At 51.5% G+C, this 25,000-nt stretch overlaps 1 protein-coding gene across 7 annotated transcripts in view; it reads right to left on the bottom strand.

The window, feature by feature from the left end:
* Positions 1-25,000, bottom strand: part of LOC119568389 (paired box protein Pax-5-like) — a 211,538-nt gene that overhangs the window by 49,049 nt on the left and 137,489 nt on the right. For all 7 annotated transcript variants that reach the window (XM_037916881.1, XM_037916876.1, XM_037916875.1 and 4 more), the window contains one exon: positions 15,087-15,252. In XM_037916881.1, the coding sequence (XP_037772809.1) occupies positions 15,087-15,252 (166 nt within the window). The remainder of the gene's footprint in view (positions 1-15,086; positions 15,253-25,000) is intronic.

The following is a 25,000-nucleotide window of genomic DNA, read 5'->3' as shown; positions in this document are numbered from 1 at the left end:
AACAAAATGGCGGCGAACGAAAGAACGGATCCCAAGTTAGTGAACAAGGGGACCGACGCCCCCCATAGCCCCCCACCCCCTACCCCGTCCCCCTCTTCTGCCGCCCCTCTTCTCCTTCTCTACTGCCTCCCCCCCCTCCACACACACACAACCTCGCCCCTCCTTCAACCCCCTCCCCCCCCATTCCAGGCCAAGCTCAGCCACCCCTCGCACCGCCCCCTCACCTCCATCTCCCCCCTCCCCCCCGCCCCCTCGCCCCCCTAAGACAGTAAATATCCCAAGTGACGTTAAGCACAGTCACGCAGGAAAATAAAAGGCAGAGTTGGGGATATAAAGATGTGGGGAGAGGGGAAGGAGGGGGGAGAAAAGGGGCCAGGAAGGAAGAGGAGGAAGAAGAGGATGAGGATGAGGAGAAGGGGGGGAGGAGGAGGAGGAGGAAGAGGAGGATAAGGAGGAGGGGGAGGAGGAGGAGGAGGAGGAGGAGGAGGAGGAGGAGGAGGAGGAGGAGGAGGAAGAGGAGGAGATGGAAGGGAAGGAGGAGAAGAAAGAGAAAGAGGAGGAATGGGAGAGGGAAGGAAGGAGAATGGAAGGAGGGGAAGCGACTGCCTTCTGAGACAAGATGGGGTCGCCCTTGTTAGGTCCCGAGCGCCCCCCCCTCCCCACTCGCCCTTCCTCCCCCCCCCCCCCCCGATACAATAGACTCAAGCGGCCTTCCACAGCTTGTCGTGAGGAAGCCGAAACCGCCTTTCTAACAGGAGTCAACGCCTTAGAACAAATCCAGATGTGAAGAAGACAGAGAGAGAGAAAAAAAACTAGGAAAACACTAGGAGCAAGACCTTTCTCTGAGGACACTTTCATCCACTGTAAAGTCACAGAAAAGGGAGAAGAAAAAAATCCTCCCCTTCCTCCACCTTCTCCACTTCCTTCTCCTAACCCCTCTCCCCTCCTTCTCCTTCTCCCCTTCCTTCCCCTAACCCCTCTCCCCTCCTTCTCCTTCTTCCCTTCCTTCCCCTAACCCCTCTCCCCTACTCCTCCTCCTCCCCTTTCTAACCTCCTCCCCTTCCTTCCCCTTCTCCCCCTCTCCCCTTCCCCCTCCCTCCTCCCCCGCGCACACCTCCAGAGCTTTGCCTATAAATCTCAAGAACATATTCCAAGATCAACTTCTTCCAGGAATATAGAGTGGGCGGTCCGTATACAAACTTTCTCCCCCTAGGCTCTCTGGAACGCAACAAAATTCCCATTCCAACTTTGAAAACATTCCGGGCCGCTTCTTGACAGCTCGACCTTCGGCCCGGGTGACTTAAGAGCCAGACTCGCGCGCGACGGTCAGGACCCAATTTAAGGCACTCTCCTCTGCTATATGCAAGTATTTTCATGGGAATTTGGGGATTCTGAAGGAAATAAACAGGATTGAGACGGATGAAAGAAATCGGGCTGAGGAGCGCGGCGGCGGATGACTGCTCCTCCGCCCCTGCCAGGCGAGGAAGGGGCGCCGCCCTTTGATCCGCCGACGCCGAAGGGAATCGAATATCCCGCAGAAGGGGCTGCGACCCCGCCACGCACCCGCCGCCTCACTGGCTCGCCTGACCTGGCGGGATGGGAGGGAGGGAGGGAAAGGGAGGGAGGGAAAGGGAGGGAGGGAAAGGGAGGGAGGGAGGGAGGGAGGGAGGGAGGGAGGGAGGGAGGGAGGGAGGGAGAGAGAGAGAGAGAGAGAGAGAGAGGGAGAGAGAGAGAGAGAGAGAGAGAGAGAGAGAGAGAGAGAGAGAGAGAGAGAGAGAATTCTGAAGATCGGACACGAAGGAAAAGCAATGACAAGCGGCCTAAGCAAGGAGGAAAACAAACACCAGCAAGCCCAAGGCGCGAGGCGAGAGCAGAGGCGTCAGGAGCGAGCGCCGAGGCTGCGTCGCCGCGCACGTGGCCGCTGGCTGCGTGTGGTCTGCGGGTAAATCGGTGCCACCGTCACCACTGTGACATAAATGACACCGGGTGCCAGCCTCGTGGCACCGGCACCACCCACAAAAACGCCCACTCCGCCTACCAAAGCGGCTGCTCCGCCCGCCCATGAATCACACTTTGTCCCACCTTCGACGACGTCCCCGGCGGGAGCAGCGCGGTCTCCTTGGGCGCTCGGGATGCCAAGGGCGCGAATCCCTGCGCGAGATTTCGTGTCTGATTCACGGCAGAACGTGTGTCACCCCCCCCCCCCCACCCGCGTCGCCATTCTCACTTCCCTCGTTCCTTCCTCCGTTTTCCCTCCTTTTCAGCCTCTTGTCTCCTCTCTTCACATTCGAATTCCTTACGCTCAAATCTCTCTATATTTTTTTTCTGAAAGATATTCGAGATCCTTGTCCATACCTTTCTTCACTCTCCGTACCTTCTTCCCGCCCACCTTTGCCCTCCTCCCACTCTTGTTGTACTAGAAGTTCATCCCACCCTCCCTCCCTCCCTCCCTCTCTCTCTTTCTCTCTCTCTCTCTCTCTCTCTCTCTCTCTCTCTCTCTCTCTCTCTCTCTCTCTCTCTCTCTCTCTCTCTCTCTCTCTCTCTCTCTCTCTCTCTCTCTCCTTCTCTCTCTCTCTCTCTCTCTCTCTCTCTCTCTCTCTCTCTCTCTCTCTCTCTCTCTCTCCGGCAAGTCGTACGTCGTGGTATCTAGAGTGGTATCTGTCGGATGTTTATGCGCGCTCTATGTCACCGCACGACCTGCAGGAGGCGACGACTGCGGCACAGCGGCTCTCGCATGAGTGCCGCCCTCCGTCCCGGGTGGCACTCGTGGTACTCGCCCTCCCTCCCCCCTCCCGCCTCCTTTTTTCCGGGCACTACGTCGAGTCTATCGGCGCTCGCGGGTCTTTGAGCCTGACAGTTTTATCTCCCCGGGCGTCGCGTTCCCTTGTGCCACCTTCGATGGGCGGAGAGCGACGGCGGGAGGAGGAGGAGGAGGAAAGAGGGACAAGGGGAGGAAAAGCGAAGAAGAAAAGAGATGTTTGTGGAGCCCATTAAATGCCTATTATATCATCGCAATGTACAAAGATGGCGCCGATACTTTCCCGCGAGAAGAACGGCAGCCTTATTCGCCTTCAGATCGAAAAATGAAATAACGACGAGGAGCGAGCGCCGTCAGATGTCGAGGGCGGTCGTTCAGCTTTGGGCGTCGGGCGTACAAAGGGCCGTTCACCGAGGGCGCCGCACGTGGCCTCGGAGGCTGGAAGATAAGCCTCGTCCTTCGCCGCTACTCGAGGCGGAATCGCTCGCCCGAGATCCGCCGCGACGGCAGACCGACAACATGCCCTTTGACTGCGCTTTTTCGTGGTTTATTTTTCTTTCTCTTTATTCATTTCTTGCTCCAATGGCTGAAGGTATTTCCCGCCCCGACTGATAAGCGATCGCGGCAAATCTTCCAAGTCGGCAGTTGAAAATCAGAGTCGGGCTGTCGCTTGCAAGCTCCTATCTGCGGGGACATCACGGTGACATCCCCTCTCCCTTTCCCCTCCTCCCTCCCTTTCCCTTTCCCCCCTTCCCTCCTTCACCCCCCCCCCCTCCCCGCGCTGCCAGCACTCCTCCCCGGCTGATGGATGTCGCGGCGGCGCTGGTAAACATGCCTGCTATTTTACACCTCAACACGAAAACAAATTGGCGGTGACACGCAGCGGCCAAATGTCTTCATACTTCTTCGCCAAATTATGCACGCTGTCGGGGCGTCTCTGCGGAGCCTCGGGCGCCTCGCCCGAGTCCTCTGGCGCTCCTTCTCCCTTTCGCTCTCCTCTCGTACTTTTTTTTCCTTTCTCCCTCTATCGTCCATACCCGATCGCCTATTAAACCTCAAATATATTGTCGCTTCTCGCTCTCTCATCTTCCTCCTCCCTCCCCTCTCCCCTCTCCCCCACCTGCCAAGCCTCCTCGGGTATCTCTTGGCACCTTGTACAAATACCCTTCCCCTCCCCACTCCCTCCCTCCTCAGCTGGGCCCTCCCCCACCCCCTCCCTCCCCTTCCTTCTCCCTTTAGCAAAAATATATCATCCAAAGTGACAGATTGGGATGTTATCGGTGCTTTACTGCATCGCCTGAAAGGGGCGTTTTTGCTCTTAAATAAACCCCTCCCCTTCCCCCTCCCCTCCCCCTCATCTTCAACCCGCGGTGGGGGTCCTCGGCTTTTCAGGCGATTGCTTAACTCGGCTAGGTGATAGGAAGAAGGAGAAGAAGAAGGAGAAGGAGAAGAAGAAGAAGGAGCAGAAGAAGAAGAAAAAGAAGAAGAAGAAGGAGCAGAAGAAGAAGAAGAAGGAGCAGAAGAAGAAGAAGAAGAAGAAGAAGAAGAAGAGGAGGAGGGAAAGGAGACAACGAATGGGTCTGAGAGGAGGGAGAGAAAGGGGAGATGTGATAAATGTGATAAACGAGAGGAAACACAAAAAGTTAGAAACTCGAGAAGAACGAGACCAATACTTAAAAGGGAGAATAAAGAAGAAGAGGCCATAAACGAGAGGAAACGGTAAGGGTGAAAACTCGCGACTTTTCCCCTCCCTCCCTCCCTCTCCCCTTTCCCCTTTCCCCTCCCCGTAACAGCCCCTGAAGACGGCAGAACACAACCGCAACAACGCCCTCCTTCTTCACTCTGACACCCATGAATGACGCCCTTTCCCCCTCCTCTCCCCCCTTCCCCCCATTCCCCGATCAGCTTCCCATGACCCGGCCATGAGAACCCCTCCCTCTTTCTCTCTCTCCCCATCTCCCAATTTAGCCCACCCTTTCCCTTCCCTCCTCTCTTCTCCTCCTCTCCTCGTTCTCCGTGCCCCGAGGCCAGGTCACGGGTCGCGGGGCGGAGCGAGGGGAGAAGAGGGTCAAACAAAGTGATTCCTGTTGTAGGTCACCCGAGCCGATGTGAGGCTTTCGGGGGCAAGGGGTCTCGGCGGTCGCAACGCTGTCTTAAAGAACATACACCCGCGTCCTTCTATATATATTTTTTTTTCTCTCTTTCTCCCAGCTATTGCTTGCTCTCTCTTTCTCTCTTTAAACTTTTATATTCGCTGTTTAGATTTAAGACAGAGTGAAATACATAAAACGATAAACTTTAAGGTCCCAGTCAACCCAACAATAAATTCATTATGCCTACGACTATGACACTGAGAAACGTTATGTGCAGGAAACATTAGCGTCAAGGCATGAAATAAAGTGAAAACACATGTATCTGCCCCGACGTTGGGGTAAGGGGAGGGGGAGGGGGAGAGAGGGGAGGGGGAGGAGGGACCAAAGAGAGAGAGAAGGGGGAGCGGGGAGAGAGAGGGAGAAAAAGAGCGAATGTGTGAGATTACAAGACGTAGGAATGTCCTTGACAGTGCCGACTGACTACTCCTTGTGGGTCCTCTCCCCTCCCCTTCCCCCTCCTCTAAGTAAGTGGTGGGGGGTACGGGGCACAGCGGGATGGGGGGGTCAGAGGGAGAGGGGATGGGCAGGGGGCAAGGGTGGCACAGAAGCATCATGATCATCAGCAAAGCAGCAGCAGTAGCAGGAGGCAGCAGGAGTCGATTAGGCCGTCGACAATGATATCAAAGCAAAGCTGGTAATGAGATGACGCAGCAAACAACACTAATTGGCGCACTTTGCCAGCATAACAACGATGGGCGAGAGCGGCGGCGGCGGCAGCGGCAGCGGCGGCGGATGCCTCGGTAGTGACATCAGGCGGTCGACGGGCCCGCCGCCCGGGGCCGCTAAACGCCCGAGATCGCCGCCCACCCTCTTCTAAGGGCGCCGACATCTGCCGCACATGGGCGCTGCGTCGCTGAGCGGAACGCCGCGGCAAATTCTGTAAAGTTACCATGATATATTTTCGCGTCAACAGCTGCTGCTGGCGAGCGACTATAAGCCAGGCGGGAGGCGGCGCAACGAAGAAAACGGATGCGGGAACTTGCTCTCAAGGGGGAGGGAGGGGGGAGGGAGGGAAGGGGAAGGGAGGAGCTAGGACGGGAAGGAGGCTTACAGCAGTAACTATGGCAAACAGGAAACGCAATGAAAGAAACGAGGATAACTATAAGAAATCAAACGATGCGTTGTGGGTGAAAGAGACAAGGGAAAATGGGAAACAGAAATACTTCTAAGGGGTTTGTTCTTCCTTAGGCCGAAGCACAAAGCGAAGCTGTTGCATACGAAGGGGAGAGGGAGGGAGGGAGGGAGGGAGGGAGGGAGGGAGGGCTGACGAAGGGGCCAGGGGGAGGGAAATAAAAAAAGGAAAGGGGAAATATGGAGAACAAGACAATAATAATGATAAAAAACGCAAATCAACAAATAAATAAGAGACACAGCCTTGTAAAACGTGCCAAAAGCTTACTCACAAGGGGCGCCTTGTTGGGTTGTCACTGTAATGCAAGGAACAAGGTGAATCTCCTTACAAGAACGGCAGAAGGGAGGGAGAAGGGAAGCGGAGGAGAATCGGGAGGCAGGAAGGGAGGAATAAAAGGGAGGGGAGGCAAGAGGGAGGGAAATTAGGAGGGGTATAGGGAGGGACATCTTTAAAAACACCTTATTTTTTACATGAATGAATGCCACTAATCAGAAGAAATGAGAAAAATGGGGGAAAAGGGAGTCAGAAAAAGAGAAACCAAAATTAATTGAGAAATTTTAGCGAAAGATTTAGGTTTACAGTCCTATAGCCTTTTCTCCCCCTCCCTTCCCATTCCCCCTCCCCCCTCCCCCTCCCCGCCCTCACTGTATGATTCCAACTCTGACGTGAACAAATATGTGACGTCATCATTAAAAAAGAGTAGTCCCATGAGTTCCCAGATAGCAACATTTAGTCATTATTTGACAATTATAAATCAGATGTCAAAATCACTCTCCCTCAAACACCCCCGCCCCCTCCCTCCCTCTCTCTCTCTCCCCCTCTTCCCCCTTCCCCTCCCACCAATACGAGATATATTAAAAAAGAGAAAAATAAAGAGAAACGGAGGAACGGTTTACAATGGCCAAATGATATTTGCCCGATTATGGAGGCTAATGCGGCGATTGATACGTTTTTGCGCGCTGATGAGGAGGCCGCGATCACGGCAAATGGCGCCCTCATTGCGCCGCTCGAGCTTTTATATATTTTTTAAATGACACGCCAGATGGACGGCCATAATGGCTGTGCAAAAGGACGCGGCGCTGACGGTCGCTCGCCCCGTGTCTCCCGAGGGGGGAAATCGCCCTTACGAACACCTGCCGTCGGAACAGGTAATGGCGAGGTCGTTTAGCCGGTCGTCCGCCGCGCCGCACGACCCGCCGAGGAGGAGGTCGGGGCCAGGCGGGTCGTTCGCGCCCTTAAAGAGAGACGACCGCCGCCGCCCGTCCCCTCTCACCTTTCTCTCCCCTCTCCCCCCTCCTCTCTCTCTCTTGTTTTTAGCTCCATTCACATATTTTGATTTTCTTGAATAGGAAGAAATATCTATCCATCTATCTATCTATCTATATATTAATCTATCTACATACGTCTGAATTACAAAAAAAAAAAAAACTAAAAACAAATATGAAAGGTAGATACAGGTAGACAGATACATAAAGTACATAAAGATAGATAGAGTGACAGAAAGACAGACAGACACAGACAGACCGACACAGACAGACCGAGAAAGAACGGCCGAAAGAAGACGAATCCAAAGGACATACTTCTGGCTGGACCCCCCTTCCCCCTCCCCCCTCCCCCTCCATAGCGCGGAAGAAGCGAGCGGTGTCTTCCCCACCGACATTATGAAGGCGGCCCGTAGAGCCATGTTTTATTAATAAGTCCCCGAGAGTTTTCCTTCCATCTGGATGCGCGCAAGAGAGAGTGAGAGAGAAAGTGGAAGAAGGGGAGGAAGAGGGAGAAGAGAAAGAGAAGGAGGGAGGGGGAGGGGAACGGGGAGGGGGAGAGAATAAGCTAGCGAGAGAGAGAGAGAGAGAGAGAGAGAGAGAGAGAGAGAGAGAGAGAGAGAGAGAGAGAGAGAGAGAGAGAGAGAGTGAGAGAGAGAGAGGAAAAAGAGAGTCTCAAGGGATAAAGCCAAGATGTAGCGAGTCAAGAAGATGCTGCTCGCGAGATAGAAGGAAGGAAGAGAGAGGAAAGAGGAGGGAGAGAGCTCAGGGTCCTACGTGGGGGGGGGGTTAGAGGGGGTAGGGGTAGAGGGAGAGGGTGAGGGAGGGGGCTGAGGGAAGGGGCTGAGGGAGGGGGCTGAGGAAGGGGGCTGAGGGAGAGAGGGGGGGCGTTATCAGGAGACGCTGCTGGCCAGGCTTCCGTTGCGAATGTTGCTCAGGTTGCAGACATGAGCTCAGAATCCCTGATAAGAGCGAGGGGGTCGAGGCTCCGTGTTATCTTAGATGGAGAGGGATTTCACGCCCATTTCCAGCCCGCGAATCGGAGGCGGAGTCGAGGGCGCGGGAGCGACCTGCTCTCGCGCTCCTTCGAGGCACACAAAGTGAAGGCATCCGCGGGGACGCCACACAAAAAGGCCTCGCGAAAAAGGGGGGAAAAGGAGAAAGAAAGGAGACAAAGAACGAGGATAAACAAAGGAAAGCGATTTTTTAAAAATCTCCCCCCTATTCCTCTCCCCCTCTCCTCCCCTCTCCCCCTCTCCTCCCCTCCCTCCCATCTCCCCCTCCCCTCCCCCCTCCCTTCCCCCTCCCGGCGCATTTGAAGTCCTTTTAAAATCCGAGTGTGACACTCTAATCCCCCTCCGCCCGGGCCAACAGACCGCCCTTATTAGTCACATGAGCAGCGGCTGAGAAATAAACACACGCGAGAGCGAGCGTGCGGGCGTGCGGGCGTGGAGAGCGGGCAGGCGGGGGGGGGGGAAGAAGGGGAGGGAAGGGGTGAGGGGGGTAGGGCGCCCTTATCGGCAGGCAGATGGCGGAGCCCGAACTCAATCTGAATGCAAATTGGGATATACAAAATTTTGAGGTTCACTGACCAATTCTGATACGGTGTCCGAGCCGCGCATACGGTGTTATTGCCAATCATTTACATTTGGGCCGAAAGAGGACAATGGCCGTGTCCATAACGCCGCGAACACAGGCTTTAATCGCGCACTAAAAGCCGTTTGCAAAGGCCGTTAGCGGGTGGGCGGCTCCGAGGCAAGACGGCCGCCCATCACAAGGCTTTCGGGCGGGATGGGCGGCCGGGACCGCCTTTTTTTTCACCTGTTCTGTAAACCCGATCGATGGCCTTTTGGGCGGCCATCCCATGCGCCGAAATGGTTTAGGGAAAATTATGGATAAGATCAAATGAACAATATCAGAATCCACGAGTCGTAATGATACCCATAACCACACCATTATAACCCCCCCCCTCCCCCACTACCGCCCAATCCCTCGAAAGACCAGTGAGTAAGCACTCCCAGTGATCTTAACCCCTTCCCCACCCCCTTCCCCCTCGCCCCTCCTCCTTCCCCCTCCCCCCTTTTCTCACCTGTGTCTTCGCAGCTTTAAGGCCGAGCGACTAACCTTTTCATTGCGGTCGACCTCTGCCTCGTGCTGTCACTCCCCTCTCACTCGGAGGCCGAACTCTAGGGGTCGAGGCCGGAGCTCCCTCCCTCTCTTTTATATCTATTCTTAGTCTCTCCTTTTCTCTATATATCTATTCTGAGTCTCTCCCTTTCTCTCTATATCTATTCTGAGTCTCTCCCTTTTTCTCTATATCTATTCTTAGTCTCTCCCTTTCTCTCTCTATATATTTTTTATTCGCTCTGTCTCTTGACTGTCTCTCTCTCTACCTTTTATTTCGATCTTTATCGTTTTATATGTCTTCCCTACCTTTTTTCCTTGTCTCTCTTCAAGCTATCTATCTTCCTGTCCCTTCTCTCTCTCCTTTACGTCTCGCCTGCGTTCCCAGAAGAGAGTGACTAAGAGTGGGAAAGAAAAACAAATCCACTTTCGGCCAAAAAATGAGGCGTGAGGCAGCGCCCCCTTATAAAATGAGGAGGGAGAGAAAACGAAGATTCAAACCTCAGGGTGAAAACAGAAGGCCAAGGGTGACGATGAGGGGGGGGGGGGGAACTCTCTTTAATTCTCTTCATATTACTTCCCTTACCTTCGCCCCTGGGGGAATCGGGGGCAGGGGGGGAGGGATGGGTAAGGGAAGGAGGGAGGGAGGGAGGGATGGATGGAGGGAGGGATGGAGGGAGGAGGGAAGGAGAGTGAGAGAAAGAGAAAGAGAAAGAGATAGAGATAGAGATAGATAGATAGATAGATAGAGAGAGAGAGAGAGAGGAGAGAGAGAGAGAGAGAGAGAGAGAGAGAGAGAGAGAGAGAGAGAGAGAGAGAGAGAGAGAGAGAGAGAGAGAGAGACCGACAAAGAAAGAAAGAAAAAAAAAAAAACGAACAAAAAAGGAACAAGAAAGAGACAGAAAATAACCGGGCATACCGACAGACAGACAGACAGACAGACAGACAGACAGACATATACATCAACATCCATAGACAACCCACCGGAGCGAAACAGGAATAAAAGCCAACGGACAAACGAAGCAGAATGACATCCAGATAATTTCCAAAAAATCCTCTCTTTTTTTAACCAATCTATTTTTTTTTTCATTTTTTCATACGGTTCTATATATTTGTTTATTATTCATATTCACGGATATATTTTTAGGTGAGTAGTGATGGCGGCATTGGGATATTATTTGCGAAAATCCGAGTGGACGGGAAGCTGTAATGCAGGGCGGCAGTGCATCCATTGCCCGCTATGGAAATATGTGTGTTTGTGATGATGCAGCTTTATAAAGTGTGGATAAAATGGAATGGAAAAGGAGAACTGAGTGAGGGAGGGGGAGAGAGAGGGAGGGAGGGAGAGACGGAGAGAGAGGGAGGGAGGGAGAGAGAGAAGAGGAGAGAGAGAGGAGAGAGAGAGAGAGAGAGAGAGAGAGAGAGAGAGAGAGAGAGAGAGAGAGAGAGAGAGAGAGAGAGAGAGAGAGAAAAAGAAAGAGAGAGACAGATAGATAGATATATCCATAGAGAGAAAGATAGATATAGAGAGAACATGAAATAATAAAAATAACGCGAGAAAAAGCAGGAAAAGCCCGCGAGCTTCCATATCGCTGACACTCATCCCCAGCAACACACCATCAATCGCAAGGCACGCGATTCAAACCCGGAATCAATCCCGCACCCTGGGGGAAGGGGGTGGGGTGGGGGTGGGGTGGGGGAGGAGGGGAGGGGAGGAGGGGAGGGGGGAGGGAGGGAGGGAGGGAGGGGGAAGGGAGGGAAAGGGGGAAGAAACAAAGTGAGCATCGCATAGGGACGAGAGGGAGAGGTAGGAGGGAGAGGGGAAAAAATAGATGGGGAGGGATGGAGAGAAGAGAAAATCAGAAAGAGAGAGAGAGAGAGAGAGAGAGAGAGAGAGAGAGAGAGAGAGAGAGAGAGAGAGAGAGAGAGAGAGAGAGAGAGAGAGAGAGAGAGAGAGAGAGAGAGAGAGAGAAAAAACAGAGAAAAGACACAAAAAAAGAGAGAGAAAAAAAAAGATAATCAGACCGAAACATCCAGACAGACAGAGACAGAGAGAGAAACCGAAAGAGGGGAGGGGGAGAGAGAGAGAAGAGAGGGGAGAGAAGAGAATGAGATTGTCGGAGCTTTGTTATGGTCATTCTTCTCTCTGTTTTCCATTAGAGTGTCATTATGAGGTCGCGTGCCAATCCCGGCCGCGAGACGAGCGAGTTTGCTGTGGCCCGCGTTTCGGATTCTCCCGTGGCGGGGGGAGGGGGGGGAAGGGGAGAGAGGGGGAGAGGAAGAAGGGGAGGGGGAGAGGAAGAAAGGGAGGGTGAGGGGAGAAATGGAGGAGGGGGAGGGGAGAAATGGAGGAGGGGTGAGGGGAGAAATGGAGGAGGGGGAGGGGAGAAATGGATGGAGGGGGGGGGGAGGAAGAAATGGAGGAGGGGGAGGAAGAAAGGGAGGGTGAGGGGAGAAAAGTAGAAGGGGGGAGGGGGGAAAGAAAGAAAGGGAGGAGGAGGGGAGAAATGGAGGGCGGGGAGGAAGAAAGAAGGGGAGAGGGGAGGAAAAGGAAGAAAAGAAGGGGGAGGGGCGAAATTAAGAAAGATGGATAAGAGGGAGAAGGAGAGGAGTAGAATGGAACAAGGGAAGAGAAGGGGGAGGGAAGGGGGAGGGGGGAAGAGGGGGAGGGAGATGGTGGGAACAGACACCAACGATGACGATGATTAATCATGAAAATAGAGAAAGGAGGGGAAAAGACGGGAGAGAGAGAATTAAGCGTATGAGGAGATACAGAGAGAAAAGAAAACGATACATTTTTTCCCGAAATATAAAGGCAAGAAAAGGAATTAATATTTCCTTCTCTTACACTTCCTTCATTTATTCTCGACTTTCTCTCTCTCTATCCTTTCCTTCTTCCTATCTAAATCTTTCACGTTCTCTTCTATGAAAAACAAAGCGCATAAACAGGATATAAAAGAAAGAAGGAAAAATAATACTCTAATAAAAAAAGAAGAAAAACGACCAAAAAAAAAAAAATGGATCTAAAAATACAGAGAGAAAGAAAGAAAAAAAAGGAAAAAAATAACACGAAAATCTGACAATAGTGAACATGGTGGGTGAAAAAATGCGATACATCGAGAATGAAACGTATAACCAGATATGGGAGAAAGGGAAGAAAGAGAGAGAGAGAGAGAGAGAGAGAGAGAGAGAGAGAGAGAGAGAGAGAGAGAGAGAGAGAGAGAGAGAGAGAGAGAGAGAGAAAGAGCCCGAGAGAGAACCCGAGAGAGAGCGAGAGAGAACCCGAGAGAGAGCGAGAGAGAACCCGAGAGAGAACCCAAGAGAGAGAGCGAGCGAGAGAGAGAGCCCGAGCGAGAGAAAGAGCGAGGGAGAGATGAAATTTGGTTCGGGTATGTTTTGATGGAGTGTTTTCGATTAAGCTAATACCGAACCGAGGGTCTGGCGCACCGAGCGTGACTACAGGATGACTTTTTCAGCGTGGCGAATTAGTTGATATGTGAGAATGATAGAACCAATAAAAATAACAAAGGCATCAAAAACACTGGTTTAAAAGTTCATCCGAAATGGGTAATATGCGTTTTTTTTTCTATATAAAAATGCCATTTAGATTTATGATTTTTTATTTTCGTATCGTGGATTTTGAATCGTTGGTTTTTTTTCTCCACGTATTTTTTTTCATATACTCCTTTTTTCAGAATCGAAAGCTCATATCACTCAAAAAATATAGATTGGCCTGTATGCGTTATTTTTTTTTATTATTATTTTACTTTTTATATATATATATACCCATTCCAGCGATCGCGCGGCGCTCCCGATTTTTTTTTTCTCTCTCGCTCTCACGCGCTAAAACCTTCGCGGGTAAAAAAAAGGGAAAATCTTTTGACGGCGCCATAACGTCCACAAACTCTTCCCGCCAACCGGAAATGATACAAAAACAAGATCATCTGATTATTCGCAAGCGAGCGACTTCATGAATATAACCACCAGCGCTGACGGATTATCGACTTGTTACAGTTTCCCCTCCCATATACATACATACATACGTACACAAATACGCACGTACACAGACATGCGGACATGCGAATTTCCCCCTTATCCCCAGGCGACAGAAAGACCATCCTGCGTACCCTCTCCCCCTCCCTCCCCCCCTCCCTCCCCCTCTTTCCGAAAGACGAGCGCGGTCGTCACGCCATAATCGAACCTATCAACCAGGGGCATAAGAGTCAGTTAAAGAGCGATCGGAGGAATAGAAGGAAGAGGGGAGAGCAGGATTAATAATGAGAGAAGAGGAGAAAGAAACATAGTGATAATAATAATAATAATAATCACATTAGTAGTGATAATAATGATAATAAGAACTATTATAAGAATAACCATAACAAAAATAACAACAACAATAATAATAACGAAAACAATAATCATGATAATAATAGCGAAAACAATAATAATAATGATGATAATAATAATGCTAGTACTGATTATCATAATAAAAATGATAACAATTATAATAGTAATATCAATAATAGTAATATCAATAATAACGATAATTACTGAATAAGTAAAATAATAATAATAATAATAATAATAATAATAATAATAATAATAGAAGGAGGGGAAGAAAAGCCAAGGAATATTATTAAGAAAACAAGAAGATGGGGATCATGATGAAGAGGAGGAGGAGGATGAAAAATAATAAGAGGAGGAAGAGAAGAGAAGAAAACGCCGACGCACTACTTAGTCACGCGGATGAGCCTGGACCTGAAGAGCGGTCAGGAGGCGAGACATGGCTTCCTCTCCGCGCCAACTTGTCATCTCTTGTCGCCGCGGAATTTGTAAGTCCCGATGGCTCTCGCCGCCGGCCCTTTGTGTTACCGGGGAAGGATTCCACGCCGGAGCGGAAAGCATTATTTACCGGGATGTGCGCGTATATCAGGGACTTTAAAAGGGCGGGAGGCCATCCGTGGCACAGCTTCTGTGTACAAGAAGCTCGGGTTAGCGGAGACGTGGTGCGGGAGACCGTAGGGACAATAAGCTCGGTTTTTTTTTTCCCCTTTTTCCCTTTGGAGACGCGATGCGATTTTCCTTTCTACGGAGAGGGTTTCCTCGCCGGAATCTATGACGGCGGGAAAGACGGAGGGGCAGGGCCGTGTGTGTGTGTGTGTGTGTGTGTGTGTGTGTGTGTGTGTGTGTGTGTGTGTGTGGTGTGTGTGTGTGTGTGTGTGTGTGTGTGTGTGTGTGTGTGTGTGTGTGTGTGTGTGTGTGTGTGTGTGTGTGTGTGTGTGTGTGTGTGTGTGTGTGTGTGTGTGTGTGTGTGTGTGTGTGTGTGTGTGTGTGTTTCACATTTCAGCGCTAACCAATCATAATTGCAAATAATTTCCGTCTCTAACTCTTAAAAAAAAACACTCCTACATTTTAAATCTCACACACTCACAAAAAAAAAAAAAAAAAAAAAAAAAACACCCACAACCACACCACCTACTCCAAAACCAACCAAACACCAAACAAGCAACAACCACAGTAAAAAAAAGAAAAAAAAAAAAAAAAAAAAAAAAAAAAAAAAAAAACTACGTCAAACTACAAACTACCCACTACGCCCACGACCGCTACTACCCTCCACCGCCACCCACCCGCCCAAGCACCTCGTAAGCGGTACCTACCTGGACAGGATCTTGGAGACGCATCCGTGAGACACCCGGAGCTGGCGGGAGATGTCGCAGGGACGGACCCCGTTGTGTGCGAGCTCCACTATTCTCTGTCGTACCATGTCGGGCAGAGGACGGCCGTTCACGAACACGCCGCCCAGCTGGTTCACGCCGCCATGGCCTGTAGGGGGGGGAGAGAAAAGGGGGAGGGGGTTAGTTTCGTGTTTGGGAATGGTGGATGGAGGGGTGTGGAGAGGGAGAGAGGGAGACAGAAGGAGGGGAGAGGGAGGGAGGGAGGGAGGGAGGGAGGGAGAGGAGGAGGAAGGGAGGGAGGGAGGAGGGAGGAGGGAGGAGAGGAGAGAGAGAGAGAGAGAGAGAGAGAGAGAGAGAGAGAGAGAGAGAGAGAGAGAGAGAGAGAGAGAGAGAGAGAGAGTATATAATGTGAAATGAGATAAAAAATGAAAGCACTACAAATATAAACATTATACAATAAATGATTAGCTTTAAATACACCAACTATGCCTAATATTAATGAAAATAAACAGCAATAACAAGAACGGTTAGTCACACAGTCCCCGGCCAAGAAGGAATCCATTCAAGAAATGACGGCTTTTACGTCACCCAACAAAGCCGACGTCCGGAAAGCAAGCTCTCCGCCGAATCGCAAACAGCCAGAAAAGCTCCCAGTCAAACCCCGCGATTTCCGCAAATGCCTGTCGCTCGGGCACCGCATCGCGCGAGGGCGGCGGGCACGTGGCATGCGGCCGGCGACGTAACAGAAAAATAATGAGCGGCGCACAAAGGCCTCCGAGTGACCTCCTCCATAAACAGGGTATCAATCTCGAGTCCGTCATTGTCGCGTCGCGCCCGACTCCATCGCGCTTTGTGTGGAGTCATTTATACGAGCATTACAAGGCGGCGCCGGATAATACACGTTAAAGTGAGCGTTCGGAGCCCCGGGACCGAGCGCCCGCGTCCCACAGGCTATCGGCGCCGCGGCAGAATTTTCCGCTCTGCCGCCGAGGGGCATTGTGGGGCACGGCGGGCACGGCGCCGGATGAAACACTATGGAATGAAACGCTACTTTCCCGAACACTGGCGCTCAATGGAGTGTTTGGCGGGCCAGCTGCGCTCAGGGCATTCAGGGCAGGAGGACCGGCCGTGGCTTGCCCCTCCGCCGACCGCAGATCCCGCTATGCACTTGAGACTGGATTCGTGCGTCAGGGGAACACCACAGGGGCAGTCAAGCAAAGGCCGAAGGGAAGGACCGTAATTGTGGGCAACAGAGAGGACTGAGACCCGTTGCCTTTTCCAGGACACGCCGTAATACAAAGTCATTCATATTTAGGAATGCAAAAAGGTAAATCTAGAGTCAAGCGAATTCTCTTCCTTCCAAAGGCTACTCGATGTTCATCTGTGTTTCCCTTTCCAGCACCTCCCCTCCCCCCCCGCTCTCTCTCTCTCTCTGATTGCCTCACGGGCACTTCCGACAGTCACATTTCATGGCATATGATTCTTTATAGAGACGTACCCCAAAGGCTTTTATCACGTGCAGTCAGCGAGACGTATAGGCCACATGATACCCCATCTTCACATAAACTTAGGCAAGGGGCGAGGGGCAGGGAGGAGGATGGGAGTAAGAGAGGGAGGTAGAGAAGGGGAATCGGCGGGGATGAAAGGAAATTCCTGACAAAGACCAGAAGTTACATTAATTATTTATCCACTTAATTCTATTTATTTACTTTTCGTTTGGGTTGGAATATTGATAAATAATGAGCACCGTCTGGGTTCCGGGACGAGCGAGGAAGTGAGCAATCCGCTAGAGTTAAGGATCTCTCAATAACCTACGAGAGCTCTTGACTCTCTGTCGCCCTTTGCGTTTGTAATGATGTATTGTTGCAGGGACGAAGGCAAGGGAAGGGAGGGGAGGGGATGGGGAGGGAAGAGAAGGGAAGAGAGGGAGAGAACTAGAAAAGGGAAACCGCTATTGTCGCTTTCATCCTTCCCTCCACTTCCTCCTTCCTCTCTTTCTCTTTCTTTCTCTTCCCCATCTGGCCTCCTCGAACAGTAAATGAACTTCCGCAGAACAAGAGAGAGCGGAAGAAGAGAGAGAAAGAGAGAGAGAAAGAGAAAGAGAGAGAGAGAGGGAAAGGGACATCGAAACAAGCACAGCGCAGATCGCCGACTATGGGCCTGGCCTGTGAATGGCGTCAATCAAGTAGCCAGGTGCCCGATGCCCCCCCACCCCACCCCAGCCCCTGGTCCTCCCTCCCGAACCGCCAATGGAACCCCCGCCGAGCCTCTCCCTTTCACCCTCCCCCTCCCCCCCTCCTTCCCATTGTGGATACTGTGCGGTATGCCCGATTTACGCTGTCTCGATGCCCCACCCTCCACAAACACTCACGCGGGCATCGATAAACCCACCAAAAATAAACTCCAACCCCAGAGTAACACCCTACCCCCTCCCCTCCCCTCCCCTCCTCTCCCCTCCCCCTACCCACTCCCTTGGCTGTGCCCAGCGACGTCTGCGAATTCACGTCGAACTAACGTCCGCGAGGGAAAATTCGTGACGTCAAATCAATCTTCAATTCACTTACCCTCCTCTCCCTGCGTGCCCTTGCCCCTTACCGTCTTTTCCCCTCCTCATTCCCCTCCCTCCTTGCCCTCACCCCCTCCCTCCCTCCCCCTCCCTCCCTCCCCTCCCCTCCCCGCCCTGAAGAGAGCACCAGTCCCCTTCTTCAACGTATTAATTATGCATTCCGGACCTTGCTGTATCATTAGATTACAAAACGATGGCCAGATAAACCATTGAAAACATATGTTCTCTCCCTCGACCGCACCTGTTAGAGGGCGGGGTGGGGGTGGGGGCGGGGGGGGAGGAGATGGTCACTTAGGTGTCATCTGTTTGTTCTCGATCAGATAAGTGGATTTGAGGGGGGCGATAAGTAGGTGTCGGGAGGGGAAGTGTAGGGGAGAAGGGAGATAAGGAGGGGGTGGGGGAGATCAAGGAGGATGGAGGGGGAGGAGGAGGAGAGGAGAGGAGGGCGGGAGGGAAGGGGAGAAGAGGGATGATGAGGAATAAGTAGGTGTGATGCGAGTATCAGGCTGCGGGATCTAATACCCCACCCTACACCCCCTTTCTTTCTCTCTCTCTCTCTCTCTCTCTCCCTCTTTCTCTCTCCCTCTCCCTCCTCTCTCTCTCCTCTCTCTCTCCTCCCTCTCTCTCTCCCTCCCTCCCTCCCTCCCTCCCCCTCTCTCTCCCTCCCTCCCTCCCTCCCTCTCTCTCCCTCTCCTCTCTCTCTCTCTCTCTCAGTAAGAAGCAAGGAAACACAAAAAACCGCAACAACCTCCGACCCGCCACAAGGGGGACCGAAGGAGGGACGCAACCGCTAATGCAGTTGTTGTTACGCAGCGTTTATTATGAAAAGGCGAAGGATGGATGATGCTCGGGGGCGGAGACGGAATAAGTAATAAGGGAGACAGACAACAAGGAAGAAAGTGGAGGAATAGGGAGAGGGAAAGAAAGAGTGGATAAGTGAGGGAGAGGAAGGGAGGGAGGGAGGGAGGGAGAGGGAGAGAGAAAGAAGAGAAAATAATCCTAAACAAGAGGAAAACCAGACACAGAAAGGAACACCCAACAAGTAACACAACAGCGCAGATGGAGAGATAGCCATCACAAGAGAGGGAGAGAAACAGAGAGAGGGAGAAAGGAAAGAGAGACAAGGGAGGGAGAAGGGAGGGAGGGAGGGGACCACTAATCCGTCAGTTTTGCTGCTCGTGTTCCCCCGATAAGAGGCCCGGGCGCGCGTCGATGGGCCATTATTATCAATTGTTTGATTGGATTAGCGGCACGGGCGGCTGTCAAGTGCCAAGAGAGTGGCGGCGGCGATAAGTTACAAGCGCGGCGCCCGGGGTCTTACGCCGGCGGGCTGCGTCTTTGCTTAATTGCTTGTACCTGCTTGCGCCTGCTTGAGAGCGTGACTGGAGGGGGGTTTGACATGAGAGGGCCGTCTGAGGAAATTATTAGAGTGCGGGCATGATTACCGTGCTGCCCCGCGAGTGGAAATCGCGAACAAATACTAACTGGCAGACTAGACTCCTCCTGAAATTAAAAAAGCTCGGGGAGGGCGGAGGGCAGAGGTGGGCGGGGCGCACGAGAGCGAGGGCGGGGTAGAGGAGGGGGAGAGGCAGGGAGGGCAGGAGCAGTAGCAGCGGCGCCACGTGCCGCCCCTTCAGATGGGCGCGATAGGCGAGGTCCCCCGGGGGGCGTCGCACCCCTACAGCGGCCGCCCATCACCCGACATACGCGTCCCGTGAGATGCGCGGATTAATTGTATCTCAAACAACCCTTTAAATCAATTCCCGCTGTGATGGCTCTGCGAGCGTGCGCCCGCTCGCCATGGCTGGGTGTGCGTCTGTCTACGTACTTTCGCGTATGTTTGTGCACATTACCTTGCATAAATGTCAATGGAAAGGAATTGAACTAATGTCGTTTAATCTCTCTCCAACATTTCCCCCGAAGCCCGACGGAGACCCCAACCTCACTCGCGGCTGCACAAAACACATACACACCGACAAACACAGACAGACACAAACGGACGGACGGACAGACACGCGGCCTCAACACCAGCAGCTTGCGACCCCCTCGCGCTGACCCCTGAATAGCCGTCATTACCGCCGGGGCCGCCCACAGAGGTCAGTGGAGGGCGCCCCAGGGGTCAAGTGACCGCTGTATTGTCACAACAACTGGACACGCGACCCGACCGGCGCCCGACCGCACAGCCTTCCGCGGCCTCCGACAACTCGCCTTGAATAACTTGTTTATCTTCGCTTTATTAGTGGGTTATGGAGTCAAGGGGGGTGGGGGTCGGGATGGGGACGGGGTGGTGAGGGGGTAGGGGTAGGTGGATGGGTGGGCGTTGTGGGAAGGAGAGAATTTTTTTAGGCCTAGGAAAGCATCCCTAGAGGGAAAAGAAGATGAAAAGCGGTGATAACACTAATCAAATAAGAAAGAGAACGCTAATGATAACAACCACAGCGATGCCCAAATATCAGTCCATATATCCGAAAACAAACAAACATAGAGAGGACAACAAAGCAAGTATATCAGTAACTGAGAACAACTACAATAACAACAACAACAACAACATAAAACAGTACTAAGAATACCTAAACTACACCGATTTTAACAGCTTCTCCCAATTCCCATTCGAAGTAATAAGGGAAAGAAACCGACCCTCTGGCGTGATCGCGAGGCCAGGCATCGGAGGCGCTGGAGAGGAACATCGGCCGGTACTCGACCAAGGAGTGTGGAATTCGATAACAAAGGTGTTGGATTCCCCGAGTGGAGCACGTGGCGGCGGGCGGGAGGGGGGAAGGGGGAGGAGGAGGTGGGAGGAGGAGAGGGGATGGGGGATGGGGGAGGGGGGAGGGGGAAGGGATGGGTAGGAGGATGAGGAGAATAATGATGAGGAGGAGAGAGAAAAAGGATGAGGAGGAGAGAGAAAAAGGATGAGGAGGAGAAGGATGGAGATGAGGAGAGAGAGAAGAGATAATAAGGAGCTGGATAACGAGAAGGAGAAGTCACGAAAACTGACTGGGACAAAATTGAGCGTCGAAGACAGGTAGAAATGGAAAAATAAAATGAGAAAGACTGAAGGAGGGGAAGGAGGGAGAGAAAGAGGGGGAGGAGGGAGGGAGGGGGATGGGGGGGGGGAAGCGTGGGATGGAGGGAATGTCCAGGAAATGCTTGAGGGTTCTCGCGACATATTAAATTTCAAAGCAGTGCCTCCATCATCATTTAAAAGCTAATTTGAATACAATGAAAATCGGACGATGCCATCAACAAAACCTAAACACTACCTTTAAAAGTATAATAAAAGATAATAAAAAAAACAACAACAAAGGTAAAAGAGACAATAATGATCATAATAAAAAAAAAAAGTAATATTAATCAAATAATCATACGAGATCTTCATCAAAAGCCAGAGCCAAGCCGGGGAAAGAATGCATTTCCTGGCGATCAGCTTCTGGCTTCTATCCACTGAGGGGAAAGGGGCGTCGAAAAAGGGGAGGGGGGAAAGGGGGGGGAGGCCGTGAGGGGAAACAGACGCCCACAGATACAACCTATGCCTCACCACGCCCACACTGCCTTCCCTCTCCCGCCCATGGTAGGATAGGCTCTCCCGCTCCCAACCCCCTCCCTGTCCCTCTCGGCTCCCCCGCCGTCGCATAGATTATCAGCGACGTCTTGACAAGTCCTAGAAGTTAAGCGGGGAGGGAAGGAGAGAGAGAGAGAGAGAGAGAGAGAGAGAGAGAGAGAGAGAGAGAGAGAGAGAGAGAGAGAGAGAAGAGAGAGAGAGAGAGAGAGAGAGAGAGAGAGAGAGAGAGAGAGAGAGAGAGAGAGAGAGAGAGAGAGAGAAGAGAGAGAGAGAGAGAGAGAGAAGAGAGAAAAGAGGAAAGAGAGAAAGAAGAGAGAGAGAACGAGAGAGAAGAGAGAAAGAGAAGAGAAGAGAGAGAGAGAGAGAGAGAAGAGAAAGAGAAGGAGGGAGAAAAAGAGGAGGGAGAGAGAGAGGAGGAGAAAGGAAAGAGAAGAGAGAGAAGGAGAGAGGGAGGAGGGGGGGGGGGGAGGAGAGAGAGAGAGAGAGAGAGAGAGAGAGAGAGAGAGAGAGAGAGAGAGAGAAGGGGGATACGAGGCCAATTATCTATCACTTCCTCAGGCGACATTTTGAGGGGAACGACATAATTTTTCCCCGATATGTGTCCATTGTTTCCATTTCCCCTCGTTTCCCCTCGGCCATTCCGCGGGGGACAATAGGATGTATTAGAAGACGCTCGCTGGCCATCTCCGGGCGCGCTTCCGACACGCTTCTTGGCCTCTCGGGTCCCCATGCGCCATCTCGCGGGCTTTTGTTTTCCCATCTCTTTCTCTTCCTTCACTCCCTTCTTCCTTTTCTTCTTCTGTTTTATTTGCGTGTTTTGTTTGTTTGGTTTGTTTAAACACTATTTTTTTTTTAATAAGTTCGTTTAAATCTCTCTCTCTCTCTCTCTCTCTCTCTCTCTCTCTCTCTCTCTCTCTCTCTCTCTCTCTCTCTCTCTCATTCTCTCGCTCTTCCCTCTTCCCCAGACGCATACGATCCGCTGGTATATTTATGAGAACTGTAAATCATATCGGTCATGTTGGCTGCATCTGCCGCTCTGGTCGCTTATGCCGCCAAATATTCGTCGGAAAAGATATTTCTACGTCTTCCTCTCCTTCTTTCCTTCCCTGTCTCTCCTCCTCTTTGATCTTTCCCTCTATTGCTGAGACAGGAATTAATATCGGTAATAACTCAGAGCAAAAGGATGAGGATGAGAAGAATGACGGTGAAAATAATGACAACAGAATGTCCGTCTTAATAACAACAGCCGCCATAACATTAATGATAATAACTATCCCAACCATAATAATGGTAATTGAAATAATAATATGATAACAACTACAACAAGGTGAATGATGTTAATAATATTACCAACAGCAATACTGATAGCTACAACACTCTGAACATAAAAATAACGAGAATAATGAATAACAGAAGCACCAGTATTCCTTTATTTCTTGAGTGCTTGACAGCCGCCCTCCCTCGGCAACCAGCGATCGCCGAATCACAAGCCCAGTTACCCGCAGAGACGTCATAATCATCACACTTTCCCATCCTTTTTTCCCTCGCTTTTTGCACCTACTGCCTGCCTTCCTCGCTTCTCGCTCGCCTCTCGCTCTCGTCTTTCTCTCTCGTCTCTGGTCTCTTCTCTTCTCTCTCTTTTCCTCTCTTCTCTCTCTCCTTCTCTCCTCCTCTCTCTCCTCCTCTCCTCTCTCTCCTCTCTCTCTCTCTCTCTCTCTCGCTCTCTCCTTCTCTCCCTCCCTCCCTCCCTCCTCTCGCCATCACTCTCTCCTTTCTCTCTCTCCCTCTCCCTCCTCCCGCCATCATCCCCCCCCCCCCGAAAAAAAATCTTTCTCGGCCTATATCATAAACGACAAATTTACGATCAGTGTGTTCCCACAGCCTCCCCCTTGGAGTGTGTCTCTCTCCTTCCCTTCCTCCCTCCCTCTCCCTCCCTCCCTTTGCCTCATCCTACCCACCCCCATCCCTCCCTCCTCCCCTCTCTCCCCTCGAGCTGGTTCCTCTCCCTCGGCGTGGCGAATGGGGAGAATGGGTGGGGAGGAGGAGACGCGAGGAATGACTGGCCGAAATGGGGCGTTGATGGAGTCGCATCGTGGGAAAATAAGAGGGAGAGGGAGACACCCTGCTTGCCTGCTTGCTTTCTTGACTGCTTACTCGACGCTGCTCGAGGCATGGCTGGGGAGGGGGTGGGGGTTAAGAGTAGAGGAAGGAAAGGCGAGGGGAGGAAGAAAAGAAGACGAAAAAGTAGAATTGGAGAGAGAGAGAGAAAAAAAAAACACGGCCAAATCTAGTAAACATACAATCAATGACCAAACATCCTAAAAAAAAGAGAGAAAAATCCCGGAAGAGAATCCGACGAATCGCCCGAAAATCCCTTAATCCCCAGAGCAATAGCGACGACTTGACACCCCCGCAGCGCCCAGTCCGGCCAGGCCCTTCCGAGGCCGGAGAATCGGGGGGGCGTGAACCTCGCCTCGCCTGCTCGCTCTCTTATGAAATTTCACATTTTGGAAAGATGAAACTTATCTTATTGGTTTGTATTTCTCTATCAGATCGATAGATAGAACGAGAGAGAGTCAGAGAGAGAGAGAGAGAGAGAGAGAGAGAGAGAGAGAGAGAGAGAGAGAGAAAGAGAGAGAGAGAGAGAGAGAGAGAGAGAGAGAGAGAGAGAGAGAGAGAGAGAGAGAGAGAGAGAGAGAGAGAGCGAGAGCGAGAGAGAGGAAGGGAGGGGCTTATCAAATCCGAATCGGCGAGGGTAATAAAGACGAGGGCGAGGCAAGAAGGCAATAAATAAGATATCAGCGGAACTTCGCTAATATTCTATGCCTGATTAACGTTCGCCCTAATCGCCATTTATATATTTATTTATATGTTTTTTTTTCCCTCTCTCTCCATTCCCCTTTTTATGAAGACATTACGTTAAGGACCGTGGGTGAAAGGCAGAAAAGGGGAGACTGGAAATGAAGGAAAGAAAATGTAGAAAGTGTGGATGGGAAAAACGGATGAAAAGGGACAAGAACATGGACTTGACAGAAGAGAGAGAGAGAGAGAGAGAGAGAGAGAGAGAGAGAGAGAGAGAGAGAGAGAGAGAGAGAGAGAGAGATTGAAACACCGACAGACAGTTAGAGAAACGGGAAGACAAACTAAGATAAACGTACTGATAGACAGAAGGAGAAACCAATAAAGATAGAGGATAAAAGCGAGAGAAAAGACAAGCGAAGGGCAGGCCTCCTCCGCACGTGCCTGGTCCCTTCCATGTACAAAGTGCGTGTTTATGTGTGTGTGGCATGTGTGTGTTTTTCCTGTGAAAACTCGCGTGCGTGTAGACGAGATAATTTTGCGTATTCATGCACAAGCTAATGTATTTGATGCTTCATTGTATACCGCGTAACAACGAACAAACAGACACAGCTAATGGGTAAAAAAAAAAAAAAACACACACGCGGGGGAGAAGGGTCATAATTACAGAAATGATTACATACTTGACCGACGACCGGGCGTACCAGAACATCGCGTGACTAACTGCACTCTAAAGGCCCATCCAGGAACATCACACATTAAGTGCATGACAATTTCCTGTTCAAATCACCCCCCTTGTTCGTAATTCGCCCTCCCCCCCTCCTCTCCCCCTCTTCTCTCTCACTCTCCCCTTCCCCTCCTCTCCCTCTTCCCTCCCTCTCTTCTCTTTTTCTCCCTCTCTTCCCTCCTCATCTCTTTCTTTCTCGTTCACATCCTCTCCATCTTCCCCTTCTCTCCCTCTACTCTTTC

The sequence above is a fragment of the Penaeus monodon genome, chromosome 43 (assembly GCF_015228065.2).
Source record: "Penaeus monodon isolate SGIC_2016 chromosome 43, NSTDA_Pmon_1, whole genome shotgun sequence".
NCBI lineage: Eukaryota > Metazoa > Arthropoda > Malacostraca > Decapoda > Penaeidae > Penaeus > Penaeus monodon.
This window is presented reverse-complemented; position numbering and strand designations above follow the sequence as displayed.